Source organism: Phaethon aethereus, assembly GCF_964289735.1.
Source record: "Phaethon aethereus genome assembly, chromosome: 17".
In the NCBI taxonomy this organism is placed as follows: Eukaryota; Metazoa; Chordata; class Aves; order Phaethontiformes; family Phaethontidae; genus Phaethon; species Phaethon aethereus.
This window is the reverse complement of record NC_138593.1, coordinates 10558184-10577108: the sequence shown is the minus strand read 5'-3', so window position 1 is coordinate 10577108 and position 18925 is coordinate 10558184. Positions and strand designations below refer to the sequence as shown.

At 41.4% G+C, this 18925-nt stretch overlaps 2 protein-coding genes across 2 annotated transcripts in view; both read right to left on the bottom strand.

The window, feature by feature from the left end:
* The window catches only part of LOC309411184 (solute carrier family 2, facilitated glucose transporter member 9-like), a gene marked incomplete at both ends in the record, with an annotated part of 8803 nt that extends 5929 nt beyond the window's left edge, over positions 1 to 2874 (bottom strand). Inside the window, 3 exon segments of the mRNA XM_082007740.1 lie at positions 913 to 1073; positions 1811 to 1909; positions 2851 to 2874. Coding sequence (XP_081863866.1) covers positions 913 to 1073; positions 1811 to 1909; positions 2851 to 2874 — 284 coding nt within the window.
* Positions 2875 to 7463: 4589 nt separating this feature from the next.
* On the bottom strand, positions 7464 to 16052 carry LOC309411013 (solute carrier family 2, facilitated glucose transporter member 11-like; the record flags this gene model as incomplete). Its single annotated transcript, XM_082007534.1, has 11 exons — positions 7464 to 7670; positions 8421 to 8548; positions 8856 to 8931; positions 9287 to 9388; positions 10017 to 10127; positions 11326 to 11513; positions 12312 to 12460; positions 13347 to 13476; positions 14359 to 14483; positions 14786 to 14946; positions 15957 to 16052. 11 exons carry the CDS (start codon positions 16050 to 16052, stop codon positions 7464 to 7466), a joined length of 1473 nt encoding a protein of 490 aa, XP_081863660.1.
* Between the last annotated feature and the right edge of the window lie 2873 nt (positions 16053 to 18925).

Genomic DNA, 18925 nt, shown 5'->3' with positions numbered 1-18925 from the left:
TCTTCCTGCAACAGTAACAACACGTGGGTGTGATCCATGTTTTAATTTTTCTTCTTTGACTAGTATCTGCCTGTTCTCCTCTGGATTTACAGACCAAGCCATGGCCATGTTTAAATCCATTGCTTATAGGACAACCGTATCTGGTTATGAAAAGGCATGATGTCTTTGCAGGGGGAGTGGAAAGGGAGAAGCTAGATTCCTCTTCTCCATGCTAGCACTATGTGAGCACACCATGAGGCTGAAGCAAATTCCTGTGGGATAAGTACTGATAAGGAACAGTCTTTTCCACTTCTTTCCTGTGGGTGAGGCTCCCATCTCAAACACTGCACGTGTCTCCAGAACAAGGCAAATCCAGCTTCACTGAGAACTTTCTTCACTGCCCACCTCAAGGTAGGGGTTCTGGCTTTGTCCCTTGTGGCCACCGTCAAAGAGAGGGTTCTGAATGTGACCTGAGGGACTTCTACTTATCGTTGCTGAAACTCTGATTACTCTTACAGTGGAATGAACCTGCACGTTTTTTTTAAAGACAGTGATCAATTAAAAAAAAAAAAAAAAAAGGCCCCCCGTCCCCCCCCCTTTTGCCTACAGAATATCTATCCCCTTCTGCACTACTGCCGTGCTGTTGGTCTCCCTAGGGCACTATTGCCCAATAAAGAAATCTCAGAGATTTATTTTTTACCACATTTCAGCAAAGATACAGGAATTGTATAGCACCAAAAACTGTGAAAAGGGAATCAGAAATAGTTGCATATTCTCTAAGGTACCTAGCTGTAGTTATACACGCTGAGTAGAGTTAATTCTGCACCAGAAGGGGGCAGCGACAATTCTGACAGCCATTATATTAAGTGAGTAATATTTAACTGCTTCCCTCGTTGCAGCCCTGACTAGTGAGCTGTTGGGAAATATACTTACTTTCCAAATTTTGCAGTCAGGTACCCACTACACAGACACCCTGTCATTCCACCTACACAGTACATAGACACGATGAGGGACCACAATAATGTGAGTGTCTCCTGATGCAGCACAGAACCATATCGCTCCAGCCAGGTTTCATTGATAAACTTCTGAATGTACTGGGACAAAAAAAAAATATTTTGATTCCACTAATTACAATAGTTCTTCATTATGTTTACAGCTTAAAATTTAGATTAATAGTCATTACTGAAAGCATGGCTATGGGACTCTTTTGAAAATTAGGATTGATATTTACTCTCATACAGACTGACAGTGTAAGAGAATATTTCAAAAAATAATTATACTCTTTGGTCTGTTAAATCCTGGCCAAAATATTGGGACCTTTTATTGATTCTTGTGCAGTGCAAATGTTCTTGAGTGCAAGTAGAAGGTAGAAAGAGAAAAGGGCTGAACTGAAGGTTGAGACTCAGTCAGCTAGTTTTTAACCTTTTTCTCCATGGCATAATCTTTAAGGAGAGTGCTTCAATATGTTGTTTCTACACATTGTTCATTTTTCATTTTAGAGATGTTAGAGCAGTTTTATAAAAGAAAAAAAAAAATTTGTAAGGAGCCACCAAAACTTCCATTGTCTCTCCATTCAGCTGTAGACCACAGCAGGAAAAGTGTTGCTTTTGCAGTTTTTTCAGCCTTGCTGATATTCTGTGGGAAGTTGTCTTTGGAGTACAGCTCCTAACATTCATGCAAACTCCTTTGACAGTGGACAGTATGAGACTGGAAAGAGCTGGGAATAAACTCACATAGCAACACCTAACAGAGTTTTAGAGCATCTTCAAAGTGTAAGGCCTAGTCCCATGAAGAGCAGTTACAGATGTGATTTTGTGAAGGCTTTGCTTACCAGAGAAGTATAATTGATCACAGACATTTGAAAACCAGATAGGTGGGTTCCACCAATTCCTAGCACCATAATCATTAGCAGTAACTTCCGGTATTGAACCTGCCAAAGATGATGAAACACATCCTAAGTTCCTGATACCAGCATGGCTTTCAGATCATGATATAATTTATGAGATCTTATATCTTCATATTCCTATGATTAAGAAGACTTTAAAATGCAAAAATCCATTTTGAATTTTTCAATAAACAAGCAAAACTGCTGGGAAATTATTAAGATCTGCACATTCCTTTATATTCCTCTCCTGGTTATTAGCAGCCTGAGAAGATGTAGTCTCTAATTCTGTTAGTTCTGCTAGCCATTGAAATTAAAAAAAAATCCTAAAAGCCTTGTTCAGATAGTTTGTGTTTGCTTTTGTACTAGTAAAAAGCTACAGCTTTCTTGAACCTCTTTTTTCCTTCAGCTTTGCCTCTTCAGCAACATTGTTCACTAGTTTCCAGAGATTAATCAAGTCTGTCCTCTTAAAACTTATTTTGTTTACATTTCACTTTTATTATCCCCATAGGAAACTGCATCTTTAGAGCCCTTGCTTGAATGACTTCTATTTAAAATGCTGTGTTTCCATGATGTACACTGGATTTTAGAGCACTCTTCACAAGCACATATCTTTTCAGGCATTTAGTCAGGTCACACTCTAAACAGATGAGGATCCTGAAATACCCTTGAGAGTGCAGGATAGTAGAGTGGGAGGGTTTTTTGTTTTCTGTTTTTCATTGCTGCTATTATCTCTATCTTCCTCAAAATGCTTATTCTTTCCTGGTTTCCCAGGTCCTTTTTTAAATCTCTCACTCTTTTGTATTTCTAATATATTTTCTGGAAATGCCATGTAATCAGTCCTCTTGCTGAATCAGTGTTGTCCCCAGCACGTGCTCTGTTGCTCATTTTTGTTATGAGAAAGATTGTTTCATTCCCTTTGCTGTAATCTTTAAAGATCATGCTGCTATTAGTGACTAGGGCTAGAAGACAAGAAGTTGGATACTCACCAGGTCTGAGAGGAAACCAGCCATTTCCCCTTGAAAACCTGCCTGCTCTGAGAGCCCTTGTCAAGTCTGTCAGACAAGAGCTTTGTTTTCTATGCTTAGATTATAAGAAGTTTGGATCTTAGCACAGAAGTTAAATTCTAACTATGTGGCTTTTACTGAATAGTGTCCTCCTCTGACACTGGCCAGGGACTCTTCTTGCTGGTTTAATTATTGCAAGACCCAGATATGCCAAGCTGATTACAACATCAGTAAATGTTTATCCTTCATGTTTTGGGAATGCTCTCCCTTATTCGCGCTGCTAAACAACCGCATGTTCCTGTTGTGTGTGCCGTCAGATGGTGCTACCATCTTTCCTTCAGGGGAGCAGAGTCCCTCTTCACGTCTCTGATGAGCAGCTTGGGCAGAGCGTGTTTTCCTCCTCTCCATTCTGCTACAGAGAAAAGCCACTTTGTATTGTAGCTGAGCTGTAACACCTCTTTTCTTGCATGCTGTAAGATTTTCAATTTCTTGAAATGGTTTGAACAATTTCCCAGTTGCAGGACATGAAGTACCTGAATAGGGGCATATTGGGTCCTTGCTCACACCCAGTTCTTTATAGAGGATCTCACTGTTTCCAGGACCACTCAGAAGCCTCACTCTTACTTCTCTGTAACAATGTTCTGGCTTGAGAGTTGATTTTAAGAAGTATTTTTCACCTTAAAAGATTTGATTTTGAATCAACCAAAGACTTGACTATTCGCAAAGAGTGTAAATTAATTCTTTGTTCCTTCAGGCTTATATGTATTAAATGTAATGCTTTGTACTACACTGAATACAGCATAGTTCACTTGACACTACAAAGATTTAACTGTCCATGGTTAGGGCCAAAAGGGGAGGCGGGAAGGTGGGGTTACGGTTCTGAAGGCAACAGAAGCTTTGCTCAGGAGCACGGCAGAAGCACTGGCATTCCTTCTGCAGCTTGTTTTTCATGTTACAGTGACTGACAACTCAGCCCCACGCTGTCTCCTGGGCTGTGTGCCCTGCAGCACAGGGTGAGCTTGCTGAGTCACACCTTGACCTTTCTCCTGCTGGATGTCCCAGTAACACTCTCTCCAAACCCTCTGCCTAGGTGTCTCGTTGCACATCAATACACTGAAATAATTCAAGCTGAATCTTCTTTCCATCCATTCCATTTTCATTCTCTCTGAAATGCTCATCACCTTCACGTCAGCTGTGCTGGTGTAACTCATTCCTTCCGCTCCCAGCACAGACTACTCAAATGTTCTCGCTTCCTCTCCTAAAGCCACCCAGAATCTACATTTCTTTTCAATAACTACTGCAAAAATCCCTGTCTGTCATTAGGTTTTCTCTTGCTTCCTACAAATTCCCCCTCTCAATCTCCATTCACTTCAACACCGGCCACTGCCTTCCCCTCAGCCAACGATTTTGCTGTCACAGAGAACACTGCAGCCAGATTGTCCAGCTGTTCCCTGTCCTCTCTTACCACCACCATCCACTCTGTCTTCTAGGATCAGATGAGAACTGTGTCCAGCAGAATATCCCAGAGCTGTCAGTTGCAAATAGCAGTTGTAGGCAAAACCGTAAGAACTGAGCAGTGATGCTTTCCTTGCGCGTTTTCCAGGCCCTAGTGATGCGCAACCCTGGGACTTTGTCAGTCAGAATGGTGTCTTTATGTTTGCTCCTTCCACACATTTACTGAGATCCAATTTGACCTCTTGTAAGCTTTTGTTGTTCCCAACTCCTGTGGCGGAAAGGTCTTGAGATACTTGAACAATCCAGTGTTACTTTCCTTTGCTTTCAGGACACTCTAAAAGCTGCTTTTGAAATCATTATCCCTCTCCTTTGCCATTTCTCTCATTTTACCTTTACTTTCCTTTTAAATTCTTCTGTTTCCTGTATCAAACTTGAATGTCGTATCTCTGTTTCGAGATCTTTCCATGCTGTACTGTCCCTTGCAAGTCCGTTTCTATTTTTCTTTTCCCTCTCAAAGAGGTTCTGCCAGACTAACAGCAAATCATTTTTCTTGACTCAGATAGCAGGGTCTGGCACCTTAGAGTGGGGCCACAGGCAGGGAGCAGATGAGTCTGAATGAACTAGAGGGGAAAGGAAGATTCGTTCTTTGAGCTGAGGATGGGAAGCTTGGCTGCTGCAAGGAAGGACACACATGGCAGTCCTGGGTCTTTCTGGAGGGGTTTTTAAACACTCTATCTGTGGCCAGATTTTAACATCTGGTTGATCACAATCCCCTGCAGGGCCCTGTTCCTCTTCCTCCTGTTGTCTGTGTTTCTCCAAGAATACTCATACTGCTGTCTCATTTCTATCTGGCCTTACAGTTCTGTTCAGTGCTGTAATATGGAAAAAGCAACTTAAATGCCTAGCATATAGTTCTTATTGATTTTGCTAAAAAAGAGGACAGGATGAGTCTTTCCACCTAGGATTTTAACACTACAGAAATGTGCTTATGCCAAACCCAGTACTTAGCTCACCCAATACCCTTGGGAATTTCTTTTCAAAGATGCCATGTGTTGCACTTGTGTGATCCTGGAAATCAAACAGATACACTGCGGATTCACAAGTACTTCTTTAATCTTTATACCAAATCCGTGCTAGTTTATAGCAGTGTTAATGATTTACCACTTTCCCTCTTGCAGACAGTATTTCCTAGTGGGAGGGAAGAAAGGAAGAAGTCAGGCATGCTGGACGAGATCACACTGTAGAAAGACATGTATAAGGAAATGAGGTTTTAGTGTCCTGTAAAGACACTAAAAACTTCTTCACTGGGAACCAGTAAGGTTGAGAAAGACCAGACCAAATAAAGACTTTTAAAATAACCAAGGTCTTACTTAACCTTTCTTTTCAAAATACTTTAAATGTTTCTTCTTTATTCTTCCTGCATTTTTGACCAGAAGAACAAATATATATTGGTTCTTTCTGTGGTTTTGTGCAATCCATGACCTCCAGCCTTGAAACTATAAACTTTGTCCATCTTTTTTTGTAATATGATGATTGTCATAGGAAGGATGGCTGTGTGGGGGAAGCCCACTGCTCTTGGTATTAGCTCTTGGCAGTGCTACAAATATTGTTAGAGGACAGTGTGAAGATAAAATAGCAGGAGCCGTAGGGCTGTGAAAGAAACTGCCACTCAACATTCAAGTTCTTTTGCAAATTTTATTGTGCAGCATCTGCAACGGTCAGTAGTGAAGTTCTCATTTCCAGAACAAGACAGAACAGACACAATATTCCTTGACCCCAACAACACATTCCCAGGAGATGGGCTCTCCTCTGTCCCTGACTCTTCAGACAATGAAAACCAAATTCAGGCATGATCAGTAAGATATGTTTTCCTAGTCACTGCTTTTTTATTTCCTTATCAGTAAACTGCAAAACCTGAAGAAGAGCAAGAGTGTGTCACATCATATAGCAATGAATACAAAAAGTGAAGCCCTTTTTACCATGCTTTGTAATTAAAAGATGGAGTATTCATAGATCTGGAGAGAGCAGCAAACACTCAGACATACAGATTGGGTTCTCCAGGAGAGGCACTGCTCTTTTTTTGTCTCATCAGTACCAGTTACTCTTGGGAACTCAATCCCATTGAAACCCAGTGTTCCTTCCCTCTGACATGAAATAACTCCAGGCTGAAGACATGCTGCATAGTCATTGCTAGTGAAGAAAGAAAACCTGCCCACTGTGGGTTAGCCCACTCATGACTTCCTGCAGCTCTGCCTTCTTTGCTTATGCTTTCGTTCAGTGCTGACATATCCCTATTTGTTCCAATAGAAGAATCTCCAAAATCTAGGCAATGTACCTGATTACCAAGCAAGAGGTTTGGCTTGAGGTGACAGGTTATGCTTGGATGCTTCTCTAGCATAGTATCTCCTTTACACCAGGACTTTATACCACCTGTACACCTCTTTTTCTTCAGCTGTAGCAATGACTCACCCCCCCCCCCCCAAAAAAAAGAGATGAAGACCATGCTGTAGGTCACAGAAATTTGGTCATAAGCTGCTCAAGAAAGTCCTAGTTGCCCCTATACCATATACTTGCTCTCAAGTCTAATTGTAAGGGGGGAAACACTGCATGCTGATTCTTTCTACGGACAGGCAAGGTACCCTTCTTTCACCGGATTAAAGAGCTAAACACTTCTTTTCATCTGGACTGAAGCTCTTTCTCTGAGAAAGCTCAACAGCACTGACTTGTTAATAGCAGCATATAATTTCAATGTGAAACATCTGTCCTCTTTTTCTCTCAGTTTCACAAGTATACTGTACATCTGAATCTTCCACACTCATTTCCTCCAATAACTGTGGAGGTTTGGTAAGAAAAATAGCAGATCCTGTGCTTCCAGTTTACACAACTGCTAACTTGCAGGGACTGACAAAGATCTTACTTCTTTATACACTGCAAGTTTTTTTATGCAGAGGATTTAATTCAGCTCATATTTCAGCAGTTGGAGAGAACCACCAAGTTCATCTTGTACCCTGCACTGCAGGTGATTATTTTTAAGATACACATCTGTGCTGTATGTGGAGCAATGGAATCTCTCTTGCTTAGTGAGGCTTCTGGGCACTACCAGTAATAAAAGAGCAAAATATGGAGTGGAGAGTTTGTTATTAAAGTCTAGTAACAATCATCACTGAGCAGTTACTCTGCTTTAGGGCTGTCTGTCTCTTCTTTCCACGGTAGTTCAGGCGATTGAACTCCTCCATGACCTGCAACATGGTCTTTCCTTTGGTCTCTGGCATCACCAGGAAGACAAAGGTAGCCATGGACAGACAGTATGTCAGGAAAATGATGAAACAGAAACTACCAAGACCTTCCTATAGGAAAAGAAAGAGACAAAATGTGTTCACATAAATTGATCTAGATTTCTTTCTTATGATACGGAGTTTCTGGTTTTGTATTTACCGGAACACTTGGTCAGGGACTCAGTTGATGTAAATCCTGCTTGCTGGCACTTGGGGAATGGCACTGAATGGTAAGATGAACTAATGCTCCTTTCCTGCTTTCAGGAGGAAAGTTGTATGCTTCGCAAACATTGAATGTCATTGCTTGACAATTCTGAAAAGTGCTAAGCTACATTTCAGTTACTCTTCATTTCTGATCCATCCTTCTCAGTCAGTGCTAGACTGGGGAAGGTACATAGCCTGTTAGCTTTGTCCCTCCTTGCACAGTCCAAAACTGCAAGGGGTTTAGTTTCCTGCTACTTACTAGTGCTGGTTGAGATCTCCGGTACTGCCCATTTTCCACATTAACCCCAAAGGAGATGCACATACAGGACAAGGAGGGAAAAGAAGGGAGCCCCTCATGACATTCAAATGATGTTTGACAGTGTTGGTGCCACTGCCACCACTTCTGTGTTTGCCAATGTCGCACTATAACTGTGTGTGGTTTTGTGGTTTTGCTATGCTTTCACTAGGTATCTGTGTAAAAAGAAAGAGGCCATCAGAACTGCAATTAGTTTGGCTCTGTCCTTTGCATGATGTGTTGAAAAAGAGAAGTATGCTCTGGGTTCAGGAAAGGTCTAACCTCTTCCTCTGAACTGAAACAAAACATGCTGCTTTGCTTACCACAATGAAAGGGAACAAAAGTCCAAGGATGAAGAGTTGGAGCCAGTTTGTAGCACCATTAAAAACATAAGCAGCTGGTCTGTATGACTGAATAAATATTTCTGTGGGCAAGGGGCATGATACTCCAGCTGAAAAAAAAGTTGGAGAAAAAAGGAAGTTTAGGAATTTTGCAAGATGCTGCTGTAACTCACACTTCATAATACCATATAAGTTAATGGTTTTAACTGACCTGGAAGTGTTTGAGGTGCTGCTTGGCTCTTCAGGAGGAAGGCATGTAGGAATGCAATATGAAATGAAGTTTTACCTCTTACCACAGTACTGAATCAGGAGTAGGGATTCATGCTAACTGTGCAACAGCTATGCCTGGGACCTCTCCTAAAGGCTGCAGTGAGGAAGGAATGAGTATATGAAACCATTCCAGTAGAAAATACCAACCTGGCCCAATGCCAAAGCTCATGATGAAAATGAAGATGAGTGCAACAGAGCAGTATGGTACCCAGGAAAAGGAATCCTACGGTAGGAAACGAACAGCAAATAAAATCAGAAATTAAAATTTTATTTATCCAGCTCCATTAGAAACATTTATCACTGCTAAGTATGTCATTGTTAAACATACATGTGTTTCCTCTACTTCCAGAAACTTCACAAGGAGACAGTCTTGGCAGTGGTCATGGTTGTATAAAGCTATTGGCTTTAATCTGCCTGTACATGGCTGGGGACAGACTTCTGTTAGTATCATGTTTAGCCCCCCAAATACTTCCACTCCCACTAAAAAGTGATTTGGGGGGAGGGAAAAAGCGATGATATCTGCCACACAATAAAACACTAAGATGGGATACAGCTCTAATGCATAAGTGGCATCTTACCTGTAGTGAAAGTGTGACTGTAAGGAGCCCTAAAGCCAAGGCGATAACAGTGTAGCTTTTCCACAGCAGTGTCTTCCTCCCTGCACGCTCAATCAGGAAACCCTGCAACCAGGAGGACATGCTGTCAGCTACAAAGCACAGACCTTAATGGCAGGCACGGGTGAGCTGCTCCGGAAAGCTGACTTCACTGGCCAGGCAGGGGATCTCTGAGTCGGGGACTGGGAGGGTTAAGTAAAGGTGTCTGGTGGGACTGAGCAGGACCAGGAGCTGCAGGGAAGGGTGGAAGGTGAGGAGGTGCAGGGCTGCAGGGAGCATTGCCCGGGAAGAGGAGGTCTGAGGCAGCACTCCACAGGTGAAGGATAGCCAGGGAGGACAGCAAAGTGAAAGGCTTGCACTGTTAATTGCCATGAATCCTACAGCCATGAGTCCTACTGACAAGTGGACACAGGGACTGTCATCTGCCCTTCCTGCAGAGGGGAACTGGGATGCCCAAGGCTGGCTCAGGCTGAGTCGTGATTTTGAGGGAAAGTCTCTCCTGACCTACCATAAATTGAATATAAACGCCCATGTTTGCAGAGTGTGTGGAGATGATTTTGTGTGATCAGTGCAAAGTACTACGGTTGATTTGTTGCAGAAGTTTGATTCATGAAGCTCCATTTACAGTAGAATCTAAAGATTGAAATGAACCACGCATTACAGCAGAATGAAATTCAGCTGAATAGCCACTTACACACAGAACTGTGGTGAGGATCTCAGTGATCCCAACTCCCAGGGAGACATAGCGGGTTTGAGCAGGGGGGATTCCAGCCTTTATAAAGACATTGTATGCATAAAAGTAAACCTGGAAAGAATAGAAATGTGTGAAGGCTGTACCCATGTGGTCATGTGTACAGTACCTTCTGTCTTTTTTGACAGAAAATAATTAATCAGGCCTTAAAGAGAAAATATTTTTCTTGATTTCAGTAACTAATCCTCAATGTTTCCATGAGGCTTATTTGTGCAGAACAGCTTTTACTAGCAGCTTTGTCTCCAACTCAGTAACAAATATAGCCTTATTCTTTTTTTGCTTGCTCTTAGCACTAGCCTTTGTCTTATGTCACAGGTTATAATTCTACCAGATATCTTTCAGATGTTTTAGTGTCCTTTAGTGCTTTGGATGAGAAGCATACAGAAATGTAAACAGTACATACTAAGCAAATAGTTTAAATTATCTTTCGACATCATCTTTAAGCCTTTGCAGTGATTTTGATAGTCACTAGTTTTCTGATTGTAAGCACTCCTAAACCATAAGAAATCCCACTGTTAATATGCTCAATTTCTACTGGTCCTTTATACCATTACTGCTGCACTAGTGGAGGTATAAAGGGGTCTGATGAATCTTGAAATCTTTCTGAATTTGCAAAATTAATCTGGGTCTTGACACTTTTCCTATAAGCTCATTCTATACAATAACTATTCCAATACTCAGTGTTATCTATTGAAACATAGAGATATTTCCAGAGAAAAGGTATGTTAGAGAGTATGTCAGTAACTGTCACATATATTACTGGGATGTTGTACTTGTCTATAATCTGAGAAAGCGCAAAGTTAAAGAATTTAGAAAGAAAACCAATGAAGTAAGAGTATGGAAATGCATATTCCATAAAGAGTATGGAAATGTCAGTGTACATGACAAACCTGACTCAGTTTGTACTGAAATGGCTGAACAGTTTTGGTCAGTGCATTCTGGAGTTCAGAGACCCAGAGGAGGTTATGCTGTTCTTTACTTGTTCTGTATCTGAGATTTTATTTTATCCCCTTCCATTCCCTTATCGTAATAGGATAATCCATATAGATGCCTTCAGGTGACACTTGCTAAAACACAGTTCTCGACTTATCCCAGGTCCCAAACTTCCATGGGAAGATTATAATAAAGAGTAACAACAGATCCCCTCCTTACAGTTTCTGTTGCAGTCAGCATTTTACTACTCATCGCAGAGCTTACTTTTTGCCAAGAAACTGTAAACAATCTAGAGAGCAGAGAAAAGTAGCACACGTACCACATTGACTCCAATTAACTGCTTACATGAGGCGACAAGGAAGAGAGTGACGAGCTGCCATCGGACAGCTTTGTCTCGAAAAAGATCACAAACGCTCTTAGCCTTCTCTCCGCGGATGGCTTCTTGCTCTGCCATCATGTCATCTATTTCGGCCATATGGTCACCATCTCCCCAGAGCTGCTTCACAGCTGGAAGGAGAGGAAAAGAGAAGATGACTCTTGGTCCAAGCTCACCAGCAGAGATGTGAATTCAGAGAATTACTCTGCCTTGCTGAGTCTCTTATTGAGCTTCAGGCTCTTTGCTTGTGTGAACTTCCTAGGGATCTGGGTTCAGCTTAGACACAGATTCAGTTCATTCCTATTTATTTTTGCCCATAAATCTTAATCATGACCTCACCTTTGGCCAATAGTGGCTCACAGTGTTTCACTGTCAGTTGAGCCTAAACTCTTACCAATCCTTCCCCAAGTTCTCTCCTGCTAAAGGCAGTTCTAGTGCAAAACACAGACAAGTAAAAATGATTCCTGTATTAAAAAATGAGTCTACATCCAAGAAGTTCTCTCTCTTGACACTTAAAAACCCCACAATGTCTGTTTTTTTCTGTTTATGTCTGTAGTTGCTGTTAGGGTTACCGAAAAACTACAATGCTTACAGATACGGCATGACATTAAGGAGCATCCCTTTCTTCCACAGAGCCAGAAGGTACCGTATCCACACCCTGACTATTCAAGGCTGAATCTGTATTGAGGGAAATACAAGCTCTGTGTAATCCCTCAGAGAATCCTGGCAGAGGATAAGGGAAATACTAGTGCCAAGAGAGCGCTAGTATCAAAACAGAAGAGGCTGTCTTTCTTTAAAGCTGAAGGTAGTTTCAGAGTCAAAAGACAAAGAGTCTCTTTCCCAACTGTACCTCTCTTCCAGGCTCATGTGGGGTTTTACTGTATTTCTCACTTTTGCTAAAATGAATGCTTTGTGGCCCATTTCCTTACCTTTGATGCACTCCTCCTTGTCTTTTTTGTCAATGAGCAAATAGCGGGGAGAGTCTGGGAAGAAGGGGAGCGTGAGAAGCTGAAAGAGGGCGGGAAGTGCGTTGGCTGCCATGAGGATAGGCCAGAGAGCTTCTACTCCGAGAAATTCTCTGAAACAAAACCAGCAGAGCAAGAGGAGCTGAGCAGCCATGCTGAGCTGAGCGCTGGCCATGTGAGCACACACAGACACAGGGTGGTCCCTCGGCCTTGCAGCGTGTGTCCTGCCAGCTCTGACCCGGGACTCTCCAACATTTCTCAACCAAGAAAAATTAAACTCTCAGTGGGAGGCCGAAGGGGAGAGCAGAGTGCTTGTCGCCTGCAGCACACGGGTTACACAGTGTTGCCACCTGTTGCTCAGTGGTGAGTGCAGCAAGGCTAACTGCATCCTGCAGCAGCTGAGGGCCCTCAGGGGCAAACAGTGTCCCTGCACAAGCGCTGAAGAAAGAACCCGCGGTGGCTGATCTCTCTGCTTCTGATCCAAAGAGTCTCAAGTTACAGTTAAGCCAGGATCCAGGGGTTATCAGCCTGGTACAGACTGTCCCAAATAGCAGCCGCTGGGTTTCCTGCAACTTTGAGAATTCTGTGGCCAGAATGATGCGTGCCTGGAAGCAGGATGGACCATCTTTGGTATGGGACAGGCAGAATGAGCCTGTGCTGAGGGGAATAAATCCACCATAGGTTTCTGGTTTTGCGTGTGTGTTTGATGAGTGGGTGTGCCTGTTTATGTGTATTTTCAAGAAAGTTTGGATGGATCTGATATTCCCTGCTCTTTCTAAAAAAAGAAAAATAAAGGTCAGTTCATACATATTTTGTATGATTTCTGTTTCCCATTTACTTAAGTCAGGAACTTGGGCTGAGCTAATTCAGTCTGGCTGCCTAAGGTACTTGGAAAACATGTCTAAAAATAGTTGCTGATTTGCCTATCCATAGGCTTGCATTGATGTATGCATATATTTTAATAACAGAACAAACTAAATCGGTCTTAGACCCCCTTACCTGAGACCCAGAGCAAATCCTACAAACTTTCCAACAGCAATGGCAGTAGAAGCTGTTATGGCAATCAGCCCACGGAGCTTCCGTGGGGCACATTCCCCAGCATACATGAGATGGATATTCAGAGCTAAACCTGCAGTGACAAATGACTGTCAGGTCTGGTGTTTTGGAGGGGCAAAATTATGGGCAAAGCATATAGGGTTAGGCTCCGAGATACTCCTTTAACCATGCTGAATATGTGTCTGCCCGACATGAAGCATGTTCCCAGGACCGTGACCTTGTGTCTTTGCTAAATATTTCACTAAGTAAATATATTCACCTGGGAAATCTGTTCTTCATCAGGCTGGCCTTCTCTCACAATGTTTCCTATAGCCACATATACAGGATTGCTATTGCTCCCTTTAATCTCAGATTATATATTTCAGTGTCTACTCAGGATATTACGTGCCTTATTTTGTGCTTGAAACCAACAAGTTAACAAAAGCTATATATTCCATTTGCTTAGTGAATTAATATTTATCCTCTCTCTTAATTATTTTTTTTGCTGGTTAGTATTATCTTTATCCAACCGCTCAGGGATCAAAAACACTGACAGATTGTAACTTTCTGAGGCATCTGGAAATTAGAATTGCCCAGCCTGAAAACCATTCCCCTGTCTGTAATATGGAAGGCAGTATCAGCCACAACAAGCACCAACAGAAACAAAAGAGGTCAGCTTTCTGTTGAATGAGCATGTTTCCCTGAAATACTGCGTGTTTTGTCTTTTTCACAAGTTGGCAGTAATTTTTATATGGATTGGATGTAAAGATAAAAGAATGAGAAATGGAGATGTCAGACATAATTAATGTAACTATGTTTGTGTTTGCTTATTTAGTTAACAATGCATTCAGCAATCAGGTTCTCTGCAGAGTTTAGTAAAAATCTGTGATCTATATACTCAGTCTGGTAAATCCCTATGACCATCAGTCACTGCTTTCCCAGCTATTTAATACCATAGGTAGGAATAATTGTCTACCTCCACACACTCCAGAAACTAATCTTCCAGCAATGATCATCTCAAAGGATCCACACAGCCGGCTGAGTCCCATCAGAGCTGCGCTCAGCAGTGCAGGGATATTGGCAAACAGCATGGTCTTCTTCCTGAAATTCATTTCAGGTTGTCTGAGCGGTTTTCTGTAAAATTCACTTTGAAACGCATCTAATCCTCATGTGATTTCTCTGGACTGGATTCACTTTGGAGTTTATAAGGGAAAGGGTATGATTTTCTTTGTAATCATTGGCAGATTTTGCCATTCGGTTTCTTCACTGAACTGATCCTTCATCTGAAGCAGCTCCAGACTGCTCACAGTGCCACTTTAAAGCAGTGTTTCTCCCAAGACATAGTCACTTATTTTTGCAGTTGTGGGTATAAACAGAAAAGCTAATGCAGTCTTTATTCCTACCTTCCAAATCTAACAGACAAATATCCAGCAGACAAGGATCCCAGAAGCCCACCGATGCTGTAAATGGACACAACAAAGGACCACATCAAAGTAATTATCTCTTCACTGGGAGAAGAGCCGTATCTCTTCAGCCAAGTCACACGGATGAAACTTTTGATGTACTTTAAAAAGAAAAACAGAAATCAATGGACTCAGTCAACATGTTTTTGCATAATTGCACCTCTTTTTTACTTCTCTTACCTGCTTACTGGTCTTTTTGATACATTTCTATCCATACCTTGGTTGAAATCTTAGCCCCAGTGAAATGAAAGGGAATTTTGCCACTAACATCCCTGGAGTTAATGTTTTAGTAACAAGGTGCAATGAATAAATCAATGAATAAATACATCAATATTAAATATCAACAGTGAGTGCCACTAAGACGGTGGCATGTTGTTCTTTTGTTTATGTGCTAAACCCTGATTGTTTTGCCACCTAATCTTTCCCTCCATTCCCGCTTGACTGTCTGTCTGTATTGTCCACCTGCTGCATCTTGTCTGATGCCTTGGGTGAAATCCAGGTTTTACTTCAACGGACTTCAGTGAAATCAGGATTTGTCCCTTGATGCGGCCCATTGTGGGGTGTCTCTGACCTACTGTTTGTAACCTTCATGGCACCCTCATTCTTGTTGAGGGTTCCAATGTGGTAATAGTATGAGCTCAATGTCCTCAAAAACATTCAAGGTGACAAACACCTCCCCTAATTTTCCTTTTCCAGCTGCAGGTATCAGTGCTGACCTCAGCTCTACAGCTACAGTCCTTCCCTGTCCTATTTCACCTTACAGACAGTCACTTAGACCTAGTGTGTCTGGCCAAAGACATGGTTCAAAGGACTCCCTGAGCACTGGAAAGAGGACAATGTCCTGTGTGCAATTCAACTCAGTAAGGAGAAAATGGCTGACTTTATAGATATCAGTCATCCTCCCCTTTCCCAGTTCTGTCACACCAGACAGAAGTTAAAGCCCAATGAAACACAAGAGCAATAGCAGCTACTCTTAGAGCCAAGAAACCACAAGTAAGTCTAGTATTGAGAGCAGAAGTGAAAAAGTTGGTGATTGCAAATAGAGGCAGGAATGCATAGGAACATTGAAATACACGCTGGTAGCTCAATTTTTTGAGCTGTCCATGCTTACCTCAGCAGGAGAATTGATAATGGAGACCTGCAACCCATACTGGAAAGCTCCACCGATGCCCAGGACAAAAGCCAGGAGGAAGAGATTGTAACTCATTTTCTGTCCAGAAATAAAAACAGCAAACAAAGGTAGCATAGCTCTTCAGACATGTCCTGTTTTACCTTCAGGAACTCTTACAGCTTGAGCAGTGTCACACACCTGCCTCCTCTGAGTCCAAGGAGCCAACACAGAGTGCAGTGGAAGACCACAGTACTAAAACACAGGATAGTGAGAAACATGAGGAGAGACAAAGCTCATAGCTGTCTTACAGAACCCAGTTACACACTTCAGTGCTTCTATCATCCTTCAGCTTTGGGCATCTTAATCTGCACTATCATAGGGTAACTATTTGCGGGAGCATGGTGCAATGCACAAGCATTAGGTGCATGATTTCCATCTATTTGCCCTTCCTCCTCCTCCTTTCCCACTTGCTATCTCACCTAAATGAATATTTTGCTCAGTGACTTGTCTGAGACTAGGTCAAATTTTGGGGATTGAAGGACATTCCTAGTTTCATAGTTTATTCACCCTTTCTTAGAACTATATCTGATAGGAGGCTTAAGAATACCCCCACAATACAGTACTGCAATATATGCATACCCCATCCCTCCCACTCCCACTGATACTGAGTGTGCTAGTGATATTCTGCCCAGCAATGATGGCATGATGCTGCATTTCTATCTCTAGAACAGATCATATTCAAAGGCAATGCTGAACAATTACTGCAAACATTTACAAGCTGATTTCTAATCAGATGAATGCATGTTGCAACATTGTTGGCTTCAAAGGAGTCAGCTCTGAATAACTTTGGTGTTTGGCACATTCATATATTAAATGACAGCAATCTTCTGTTTGTTAAAGCAGTAGGAGGAAATGAGATTAACATTCTCTACTCCGAGACATCCCCACTATCCTTCATGCTACAAAAATGGCCTCACATCAGCACAAAACTCAAATCAGCAAGAAAATCAGTAAGCCTTATGCTAAGTGCAAATTTTATATCAATCAAACCTGTAGCAAATTTCTTAGTCTCATCCCCATTCTGTACTATAATACCATTGCTTCATTTTTCTGTTGCATTGCTTGGGTCACTTTTCCAGCCTAATAGATTCTAAATTCAGGAAGATTTTTTTTAACCTAATATTCATCCTAAAATCTCTTTTTAAAAACATCTTTGTTTTATCTTTTCTGGGTATCTGTTCCTATAGGTCCTTGACTGGAAAGGATTGTTTTCCATCGTTTGATGTTTACATCTTTCAGATACTTTGTTTTTCATAACTCTTTTATTGAGGAGTATTCTTCCAGTCTTTCAGCCCTCCTCCATCTACTAAATCATGCAGCTTTTTTTCATTGCTCTGCTCTGAACTCCCTTGGTTTGTCTTCCTCTGTTATGTATCAGACATTAAATATAAGTGTTCTCTTAAATCCAGTTTTCTTTGCTTTTTAAAAATAATTCCCTGCAAGATATTTGAAATCTCCCAGATACGACCTCATACTATTATTTTAATGACATCTGATTCAGATTTACTTTTCTTTCTATACTTAATTTATACAACAGGTATTTTAAAATAGCAGAAAGGAAAAAATATGTACTGCAAAGATTCTGTTTGGGGAAAAAAAAAGAGAAACTTATACCAACTTGCCTGCAAAGGTAGTCATCTCAGCTTGCAGGCTAGGTCTTTCCTGATGCTTTCTTTTGTTACTTTGGAAAAAGTCACTCTATATATAAAGAGGAGCCTGAGATAGTATTTCAAGACGTCATTTCATTCTTTCTCAGTCTTTACACTCCTTTTGGTTTGTCATGAAGTTCTTGCTATTTGGCTTTTCATTATTGCATTGGTTACTGATGAAACAGTGGATAATTTTGGTGAGCTGTGCATTTATGTCAGGTCACCAAGGAAGAGAAGCTCCAGCAGCAGCTGACAGACAATAATAGCTGCATAAGATGAGTAAAGGACAATAAAAAAGGCACTGATGGAAGCCAAAGTCCATGGACTGGCGTACACTAGAGCAGACTGGCTTGGACTCCCCAAGTAGTAGGCTGGGTAATCAGTTATCAAATTTAAAGGAAAAGTTCATGACCGCTACTTTGAGCCTCGATACAGCAAAGCCTTCTGAAGCCTGCCTTGACCAAGCCTGACTAAGCCTGTGCATTCAACTCTTGAATTATGGGTTCAGTTGACACTTTAAGAGTAATGAATGATCATTGCTTGACAAGTCTGTGTCCCTATAATATATGGTAGATGCTAGGAAAGTTGAATGTAAGTTTTAAATCCTGACTGTAAAACAAATAAATTACATCTTTACTTTTATCCATAATTCTCAAAGGCCCCCTTTGTCTAGCAGTCTCCAGGATGGTTCTGTTAAAAGGCTTTTACAAGGTATTCAAGCAGCTTAGGGGGAAATTCCTTCTCCTGGTGAGCCACTGCACTTAGCAGTTCCCCAGGCTAGGATGCTTTGTGTCTTCGGTGTCTGGAAGAATCCCAACTGGATAGACAGGGACTGAGCTGTGTGGAAGTGAGAGGTGGCTTGTGCAGAGGAGCATTGTTTGAGGAAAGCAGCAGTAACTATTTTTTCTCTGGTGTTGATGTTATTAATCAATCCAACAGTGCATGGTGATTTGGTTTGTAAACAGTAATATGAACTATAAGTCTCTGAGGATCACTTTTCAAGATATATTTGTGCCCAACACTTCACATGATAAAAAAATTGACCTAAACAAGTGTCATATATTTTTTCAGTTGAAAGTGTTTTAATTCAGTAACAATTAACCAACTTGTTAAATGCTGCAATTAAAATGTAACCAATTAGATCAATTAAAATGTAACCACTGTTTGTCTTTGCTTAATCAGTCTGAAGACACCTGATTTCAGGCCACAGTGAGGAAAAATGCTGGAAGTTGGAATTAGTGTTTTCTGACACATGTACTC